Source organism: Ascidiella aspersa, chromosome 9 (assembly GCF_963924565.1).
Source record: "Ascidiella aspersa chromosome 9, kaAscAspe10.2, whole genome shotgun sequence".
NCBI classification, from domain to species: Eukaryota; Metazoa; Chordata; class Ascidiacea; order Phlebobranchia; family Ascidiidae; genus Ascidiella; species Ascidiella aspersa.
The window spans coordinates 20,938,494-20,948,722 of record NC_139455.1 but is presented as its reverse complement, the minus strand read 5'-3'; the positions used below and the strand labels follow the sequence as shown (position 1 = coordinate 20,948,722).

At 46.9% G+C, this 10,229-nt stretch overlaps 1 protein-coding gene across 1 annotated transcript; it reads left to right on the top strand.

The window, feature by feature from the left end:
- Positions 1-8,631, top strand: LOC146133541 (uncharacterized). Its single transcript, XM_083397002.1, has 2 exons — positions 1-213; positions 6,826-8,631. The coding sequence occupies exons 1-2, from the start codon at positions 148-150 to the stop codon at positions 8,152-8,154; spliced, it is 1,395 nt and encodes a 464-aa protein (XP_083253128.1). The 5' UTR covers positions 1-147; the 3' UTR covers positions 8,155-8,631.
- The last annotated feature ends 1,598 nt before the right edge of the window (positions 8,632-10,229 follow it).

The following is a 10,229-nucleotide window of genomic DNA, read 5'->3' as shown; positions in this document are numbered from 1 at the left end:
AAAACTGCATCTGTGCACGTCCACGCCTGTTTTCGCACAAACGCCCATACACACCGTGCCCGCGTTTAAAGCTTACAAAGAAGAAAAGGAGCAGAATAAAGTTTCCAGCGGCGCAACGCACCGGACATCGGAAAACATTCGCCGAAAATGGCGGGAAGAACGCAGCAATATCTCCGCACCGAGTATATCCAACCCCCGCCCGGACCGCCCACGGTAAGACTACTACAGCAGCAGCAGTAGATTATTACTACACGCGAGTCAATATGTTTTCGGCGGCGCCACTTTGCGCAATGTAAGCATGCGAGGGACTAGATTTCACCGGAGCTTGAGTCACCGCTTTTCGGCCCCCGGACTTATGTTCACGCCGGCAGTAGCAGCAGCCTACGAAGCTTCCTGCTCTATTACTACAAGCAAGCGGAAAACACGGCATAGCACTCTTGTTTACACCATCTGCGCTATGTGTGTGTTTGCCAATTGCTTTTTGTTTGTGTACATAGCGATAGAGAGAGCGTGTTCCGATTCTACCAAGTCACCGTTTGTTTATTCAGAGTGGGTGGGTTTCTGATCTAACCGACTGCCGGACGCTTTAGTAATTATAGAGCGCCTATTCCATTGTTAGCGTTTAAATAAGGTGCGCTTTCTAACCATTCTATTTGTTTGGTATTACACAAAATACTTTGCGAAATTTCGCCGACCAAAATCGACAAGGCAAGCGAAAAAAAGTCAGTTCCGCGGCGACTTCTAATCTGGCGATTCAGTTAAATTAAGGTACGCTTTTTAACCATTCTATTTGTTTGGTATTACACAAAATACTTTGCGAAATTTCGCCGAACAAATCGACAAGGCAGCGGGCGAAAGAAAAATCACTGCCGCGGCGGCTTCTAATCTGGCGAATCGCAACAACAGTCGATGCTGTTTGACAGTTTAATGGCCTGGCGAAGTCGGGCGACGCGCGGGGGGTACCGAGCGCAGATTGAACGATAATCGATGGCGGAAAAACCGCCGAATGTCACGGCGGGCAAAAGCGGGCGATAGATTTCGCCGAATAAACGTCGCAAGATCAATTGCATTGCGCCTTCGCGTCCTAACATCTTAACCTGTGTCCAGTTGGAGAGAGGGGTGTTGGGTACCGGTCGCCCGCTGTGCCGATTGCTTCGCGTTCGCGACAATCGAAAAGGCGCCGCTTCAAACCGGAGATTGCTCGGGGGCGATAGCGAGCGTCGAACAATCGATTTTCGTCGCTTGTCCACCGCTCGTCGACAACAACGGGCAAGGGCGGCGCGATTGGTGACGCGACCGGCCGCTGACCCGCCGTGTCCCGCTTTTGACCCTCGCTTTACAACTTGAGCGTTTGGAAGCGGCCACTCGAATTTTCGCGCTGTGGCTGCGAGGTGAGGGTCGTAAATTGCTCGACGCCGATTATTCTCTGTTGTGTTGCCGTAGTGGCAGTGGCGATTAGGCGCCCGGCAATACGTCACAATCTAGCGCGACTGACCGCATCGCTTTGACCGGGGTCAAACTTTGGACGACCGGGTTCTAATCGAAATTGCGACGGCTGATCGTTGAAAGGGGTTCTACACTTTTCCGAACCTTGCGTTTTAAGTACAACTATATCCCGATGTAAATGCATATAGAAATACACGCACAATTTCAGCAGTATCTTTTACTATTATGTCATGCCTCGTACTTGTCGAAAAAAATATAGCCGATTTCTATCAGACAGTCGCGAAAAATACACCCTAGGACTAGGTGAAGTAACACAGTTCGGCTGTTATTTAATTTATATACTACCACGTCTTCGTGTAATATTTTACATGTCTACTACTTGAGGGTGGGGAGGGGATACTGCCTTTCATAGAAGGTAGCTTTGTAGGCAGTGCACCAGCTACAGCGACTTAGGTTGATGAGGCGAGCTATTTCGGGTTGTTGGCGTGGGCGCGGAAGTTGGGGCAGCTAGAGTATGGGCGGGAATGACGGAAGTCGGATTGACGTCTTTGCTAAGGTCGAATACTTCCAGCTACAGTCGCCACGAACGAGGGCCTTGTGCAGTCGACGCGATCCAAACTGCCAATAAATCCACTTGGGCGATTGGCCGACGCTGGCAAATGACAAGCGAGGGCCTCTCAATCACAGGCCACTGTGACAAGGCACCGGCCAAGGCACCCTAATGCACTTGACAGCGTTCTGTCATTCCAACGTCGCGGCTAATGCCTCCGCTCGAAAAGTAACGCGCCGTGTAGCTTCCCCATTATGGTCAACATAACTCCAAAAGCGGAAAATAAGCGTTGTAATAAAGAATAAAGTCCCACCCAGAGAGACATTTTGGCCTACAACCCTTCCCCATAATGGTAATCGCAACTCCAAAAGCGCGAAATAAGTTTGCGTTGTAATAAATAATAAAGTCCCACCCAAAGAGCCACTTTGGCCGACAATGCGCTGTCGCCGCTTGGCAGTGCGCCTGGGCCTGTCAGCCATTTTCTAGTCGATTACATATAACGCAAGCGGAGTAAATACAAGGTACAGTCAGCGACGGACGCTTAATCACTGCGTCTTAATGCACGAATCGAGCATCAGGTCCCGGTTACGTTGGACAGCGTTCAATCACTCACGCGCTGCGCCGCGCCACAACTAAAAGCGTTGCTTCCACTTTGGTTCCCTTTTCCCTTGTAATTTATCGCCGCTTTTGCCAGACCCCCCCCCCCCATACCGACTGCTTTCTTAACTGCGTTGTATATCGTCTCCTATTACTTAGGGCGAGACATTAATTATGATTGTGTCTCGTTTATTCGTGTAAATTTCCTCGTTGCGTAGCTCGTTTTCTAAACTTCCTTTAATCCCAGCGTAAAGCCGCCTTTAATACGGCACGGCCCCTTTGATAGCAATTTATTCATTTATTATATTTAAACGTTTTCGAAAACATTTTCTTTAAATTCCTTCAGTTTTAAACAGGGTAATCAGGTGGCACTATATAAAGACAAATTGTATTGAATTCTCGACAAGCTTTCGCACAATGCTTCATCAGGTCAAAGTAGAAACAACGTGTTCATTATTTCATTTTGGCAAACCGCAGACTTAATCGGCGTGCATATCACATCAATATGATTAAACCCTAATTTAACCATTCCAGGCCATAGTTGTCGCAAAGGCGCTAAAGCCTAACATTTCAACGCTATCAATAAATCGTGATGTCGGCATGCATATTTGACTTTTAACAACCCGAGTGCTGACAGCTGGTTTCTGGGCTGCGCCTTGGGTCGTCAAATGTGCTATCACGAGCGTACGACGTCGGTCAATACGACCTCATAACCGGTCGTACGTACGTCAGCAAAATAATAAAGACGCCCAATTTCCCACTGGCGTTTCCTAGCAAAAGTTATTAGCGGCGAACGAAAGGTGCCGACAGTTTTATATCCAGGCATACATTTTTGGACCTCAGCCACGCTGACTGTGCACATCAACGCTAGGATTATTTTTGGCCTTGCCCAAAGCCTTTGACGGCGCTTTAACCGGTCGCGAAAAAACACAGTCGCCTATTTTTAAACACGATAAACGCGCCTACAGCTTCAGCAGCAAATAACCGCGTCGATTGTACCGTTGTTTGGGTTCGGCCCGGTTTCCATTTGGCGTCAAATTAAATCCCACTCTCGGGCGCAAATATTTTTCCGGCGTGACCCAAGCTCAAAGTGTCTTCCCGTCCGTCTATTGCACGACTTTGCGTCGCCGTCCGTCAGCGACTTAATCCCGAAATCTTTGGAGCGTCAAGCCTCGTGACAGCACCAGTCGTCGCCCCTTGTCCGCCATTGTTTAGTGAAGAAAAAGGCTCGACCCGACGTTGGAAGTTGTCGATAACAATTTCGCAATCTGAGGCCAGGCATAGCCATCAGGCGACGTCTGCTTTTTTAAGTCGAAAATCGCTATTCGCCAACTTAAATTGCCTCGCAAATGGCGTCGCGAAAAAAATCGAATAACCGGGACGCCTTCAGCAATTAACTGCGCCTATGTAGGCTTGACTGCTGAACATCGTAAATCGTTGCTTGGACGCGCAACCGAGAGAACGTTTCGCACGATGCCCGATTTACGGTGACTTGGGCTCCAGTGAGTGACATAACGACTGAGAAGCGTTAATCTTCGGCTACGGACAAATATACAGGACCCGCGGTTGTGAATACTTCGCCGCCGCCGTCATTCTCACAACATTCTCTTTTTAAATCCAAGCGAACTATCCGAGTAGATTTGAAAGGGTGTTTTTGAAACCTTAATCTATTGCAAAGCTTTGTATCAGTATAAAAATTGCTTATAGGAAATTGAATAGAAACAGCGCAAGAATACCTTTCATCGTTTTTTGTTTTTTTTTGGGCGGGGGAGCTTGTAATGGCATTGTGCTTCAGCAATGCTTTATTTTGTCCACTTATATATTTCACTAAAGATTTTGTTTAAATATTCCCCTGATTTTTTCAAGGTAAATAGCAGCTGTGCTGAGGTGGTACAGGGGTATATGAAACACCAAACACATACACACAAACAAACAATACAGGTTTGGACAATTACCGGTGACGTGGGCGCAGCCAGGCATAACGCCCTTTCCACCCCGGCGAGCTTACACAAATCTCGAAAAAACAGAACAGTCAAAAAGCCGCCCTATAGCGATTGAAAGCGTATTCCGGCGACCCACTGGACTGACCTGGGTGGTTGTTTAGAAGTATGCCAAACCTCCGTGGTCCACGCGAGATCACGCCTCGCTTCATTTGTTCAGTTTACGCGCGTTGCTTTGCGCCCCGTTGAGCTGCGCTCTGATGCCTTTCGTCATTACGCCCGTCAATCAAATCAGCATGGGGCTCGCGCGCCGATTCATTGTGCCTTGTGCGCCCTGAAATGCCGATCGTCGACGAGGTTATACGCGCGACGGGGTGTCGTGTTACGACTTCAATCGTCGCTTGACATTGTCGCCCGCGCGGCCAGTGGAAAAAGCTATTCCGCTCTTAGGTAAGATAGGGCAAAATACTCTCCAACGCTGCAGCGACACAACATCAACAATTTGTGGTTGCCGAGTTATTGATACCAACCTGATAAATCAGCATCAGTAGGTTACCTATGTTCGTGTGACAGCACAGTTCAGTCAGGAGGTCGGTGGTAATCTCAGCTTAAATTTCTTAGCTAAAGCGTTGCGGGAAAGCCATCGCATATGCTGGTCTCCATCCCGTGAGCAAAGCACCAAAATGTCACGTCGCTTTTCGCGAAAAGCCGAAGCCTGAACGGAAATTACTGTAGGCGCTCTGCCTTGGCTTTGAAAACTAGGGGGGCGGTAAAAGGTAATTGGAATTTCTCCGTTGGAGTTTCCGGCGCAAAAAAAGAGGGGAAAAACACGACGGGGCTTTGGAAAACGCCGAGTGAATCTCTTTTCACTCGCGTCACGGCGGCCGTGACAAAATTTGACGAGCGCGGCCTCTATCAGTCGCGACGTCTATTGTTACCTCACAAAGGCGCTTTGATCTCGGATCTTTTTGTGTCACGGGCTAAAGGGGGAAGGGTGATTTGTCAGAGATATTTGGCAGCGGGCCTGTTTGCCTTACGTAATGACCGCCGCTCGCTGTGCCCCGTACGTCAATGGCGAGGCAGGGCCGCGCGCTTTTTGGAAATTTACGACGGGCCCCGAATTTTATCGCCTTAAGCCCGCCAAGCCATAAAGCGTCAATCAACGCGGCGGCGTCTTTGAAGGCGCGCGCCGGTCGCGAATGTAAATTTCCTTTACACCTGCCGCGGGTTTTATGTCGTCGCGTTTATTGAATCCCTTTCACGCGCGCTGGGGCTGGCGGCTCTCGATCGGATTCCGCGACTGAAAAGGCGCGTTTGATGTCCGATGACCGATTTCCTCGCCGTCACAAAGGCCTGGCACTTCTTGAAAACCTGCTGCCCCAGCCCTGCGCCATTGAGAATCACGCGGCAATTATTGACCGGCGCGCCGCGAACAGCTGTCCGCCCCGTTAACAACCCGTCGTAATGGATAAGAGCGAAAAATTAAGGGCCTCGCGCGCATAAACCCTTGGATCGTCGGCGGCGGATGCGCTTTTCGTGCCAGTCGTAAAAATACACTAATAAAGAGCCGCGACGCTCTGGCAATAAGGACTGTTGCGATGATGAAACGGCCATTAAACCGCTCTCCCGACCCTTTCAACTGCCTCGCGCCGTTTGAAACTAAATTTCCTTCTGCGATATACGCGTCGGCGTTCATTATGCGCCTGTCGGTAATTCGCCTTCCGCCATCCAGGCCTTTGTGCGGCCTCAATAACGCCCGGTATATAATTGCCCGGCGTAAATAGAGAAGATATTGAGACGGGTTTCGTTTGATTCTATTTGCGACTTGATTTGACGCACGGATTACGGATGATGAATGGAGATATATTGGCTGAATTAAGGGCTACAGCCCGAAAACCTTTAAAGCGTACCCTTTGATTTTTTATTAGCACTTCACTTGTTAAATGTGCCGCAAATCATGAATCGAGAGAAATAACCGAATTCTTTGCACTCTAGTAAGCCATACAATTTACATATTATAATAATTAAAACATTTTACTTTGTAAGACGTAATAAGAATTTTAAAACCCATAGAGAAGTACGTAGCATTTTGAACGTTTCGAATAGCTCTTTATTCATTTGAACCTACTTCTGTATGGACTTTGTCTTCTTATTACGTCTTACTACAACACCCAACCATATGCTCCGAAATTTTACTTGGTACAAATCGAACCCTGATTAATACTGGTAAATCTTGATATCAGCCTAATATCCCCTGAACAAAATTTAAAACTTTGCTTTGGTATTTTTCAGGACGCCAAAAACAGCCCACTGGCCCTCCTGGCCCAGACTTGCAGCGCCATCGGCAAGGAATCACCGTCGACCAGCGGGTCCAAGATGACCAGTGGTCAGTCGAAGATTTTCCCCGGCCAGCAAACTCCGGACCCGAAGCGATCGCCAACCAGCGTGACCCTACACAAGCCGCCCATGTCTACAAGCAGCAGGTCGCCACCCCTGGGTCAGTCTTCACCCAGGCGGGGGTCCCCCGTCTCCCCGACCCTGTCGGCGTCTGGGGGCCGAGGTGGGTTCCAGGCGGTCAAGCGCGAAAAGTCCCCCCAGTCATCCGGCTCGCCTGCCAAGAAGATGAGAGCCTCGCCCGAGATTAAGCCCTCTTTATCCGCGGAGGCGAGAATGGAGGTTAAGCATCAGCAACACCGCGAAGCCAAGCGCTCTGAGGCTAAGCATCGTCCCAGTGAGAGTAAACGCAGGCACACTTCGTCAGTCGACGAGAACTCCAAGCACCTGGGCGGCAATCATCCAGCAGCTGACGCGTTCCGCCAGCAGAAAACACCGCCCGCCCTTTCGCCAATCTCAGGCAAGCCGTACTGCAGCAGCAGCACTCACAGCAGCAGTGGAAGCAACTGCGGCTGTCCGCTCACCACCTCTTCTGTGTGCGACTCGGCACGCCACACGTCGTCGTCCAGCACCTCACCGCACCAGCAGCACCAGCACAGCAACCCGATGCTTTCCCTTTACGATCCGTTCTGCGTAGGCTGCCAAGGCCCGCATGTGGCTGGTAGCTCGTGCTTCGAAGGGCTTAAGTCCACGCACGGCCTGCCCTTCTACCCGTTCGCCAACCCGGCCAGCACTTACTACGCGCAGATGGTGATGGCTGCGGCAGCACGCAGCGGCGGCCTAGACCCGGTGCCGCATATCTGCAACTGGGTGAACGTGGGCTCCGGCAGCTGCGGTAAGCGGTTCGCCACCGCCGAAGAGCTCTCCAATCACTTGCGCACGCACGCAGTCCCGTCGGTTAGCGCCGCTTCAGGCGTTGGTAACTTCCTTCTAAACGGTTTGGACAAGCTGTCGACAAACCCTTACGCAGCCTACCTTTCGCAGCAAGCAGCAGCCCTGGCTGCTGTTTCGCCGCCGGCCGCTAACACCACCGGCTCCGGCTTTCTAGCACGCAGTAGCAGCCCCCTTGGACGCTACCACCCCTACAAGGCGTCCAGCATGCTGGGGCAGCTTTCCGGGGTCCCTTCGATCCCCATCGCGGCTGCCGGGGCTGGACCCTACTGTTCACCCTTCGCCTTTTACGGACAGAGGCTCGGGGCAGCTGCTAGCGGTTTCTCGTACCCTTGAGTGCTATCGTTAAGAGCTTAAGAGTTTTGTTACTTTCTGGGTGTAAGGCCTGTCTCATTGCAAATCGTCACTTTGTCAATCGAACGTGAAAATAAACAATCGAAATGTGAAAGTTCCACGAATTTTGCTGTTACCTTGCATTGCATTACAACGTAATGTTTTTACAGCAGCAGAGATGAGTAAAATAATAATAATAGAATTTTCACTAACTTTTAGACAGATCAATGTGTTCTGGATTAAAAAAATTCGTATTGTTTTATGCTTCAAAATGGTGGTAGAAGAAAGTGTGCTAATAAAAATGTCACGTTACTGGTTATGTTATGTTATTGATTACTATTATTTTATTTCTTTGGTCGTTTGTGCATAAGAGAGATGTATACAAGGCCGATGTTATTTTCCATTTCTTATTCTTTTTCGTCTATTGTTACGTAACAGACCTGCTCATTGTGACATCATGTTGTTTTCTTTTGAACATTTCTCGCCAATACAAAAAATCTAAAGAAAAAAAGCTTGTTTAACATTATTCAGTTATTTACATTGTTCTTATTACAAACAAGCCATTTATTGAACTTTATTTAAAGTATAGTTACTATACAAGATAAGCAAGGCGACTATTAAGTAGTACAAAAACAGACAAGACTTTTTTTTTAAATGACGTAATTCCAAGTCAAGTCGTTAATCTAATGATTTTTATCAAGACAACTAAGTTCGGCCATAAAACTAGTCATTACAACACTGCTCATTTCGCGTTAACTTAAGCAGAAACTTGTTAATTAAATCAAGAATAACTTAAAATCAGAATTGTACATGGATCCATTAAAAGTATTTTAATCACCTTTTGAACACTATAATTTATTTCTTCTAACATTGCAGAACTTACTGACCAAAAACTATGATGTTCGACGAACACCCGTTATTACTGTTTAAAGTATTCCAAATAATTATAATTTATTTCTACACTAAAATTCATTGCTAATGGAAAAGTTTGGTCATGGGCGTAAATGTTACCCAGATTAGTTTTAGTTAGGTAATGGCGCGAAAGGATGAAAGTGATTTTTATTTCCATCTTATTGATTTAGTGAAGGTATGAATCAGTAGGTAAACATGACGTGAAAAATAAAATCGCCGAAATATTCCTTTTCATTGATAAACACAAGCTACCTTGGTGTTTGGACCAGTCGAAAAACAGGCGACCACAAAAATCTGATATTAGACAAATTAATATCCTTGGCTTGTCAGCCCTATTACAGGCTTAAGCCGCTAAATGAGAACTGCATTTTTCGCTGTTACGTAATAAAAGGTCCATTGACCAAAACGCCATTTCAAACAAACGCTTCGAAACCACGGGGTGGCCAATATAACGATCTATATTAGTAAGGAAAAATACCAAAGCGTAATCATAGACCCGTGGGCGGTGAAGCTCTTTAGAGAGATACGTAAAATGGAAAGCCGACGTTTTAAAAATAATTTTATGCGGGTAACTATTTTCACATTGGTGTTAAATGCTATTTAAACCAATCTTTGTGAATGGCCGTATTTGTCCAATTCTAAATAGGTTAATGGCACTATATATAAAGACTTATTGTATTGAATTCTCAACAAGCTTTCGCACAACCGTGTTCCAACAGGACTAAATATGGCTTGAAACCAAGTATTTGTCAGGATTTGTCATTGCACATCTTTGATGTTATTAAAGTTAAAAATAAAGTTAATATAATCACACAAAAAAGTTTTAGTTAAATTATTTAAAAGCGTTCGCGTGTGCCTTAATTTTAAAACATGGTCGCTGGTAGATTTGTCTTGAAAATTTGTGTGTTATACGCAACGCGTTGTATGGTTTTGAGCGAAATAAAGCCTCTCGGTTTTTATTTAACCTGTATTTACTTCTACAAAAATAATATTTAGACTTTGAATAGCGATGCTAAAAGGTAGTAAAACAGCAGGCAATATTTGTCAACGTATAAACAAAATTTACTTCAATTCCACTATTTTAGCGCCCATTTTCACATTTTAACACCGCGGTAACGTGTTTAAAATCACGACAGCTATTTCAAACGACAAGAAGCAAAGAAATA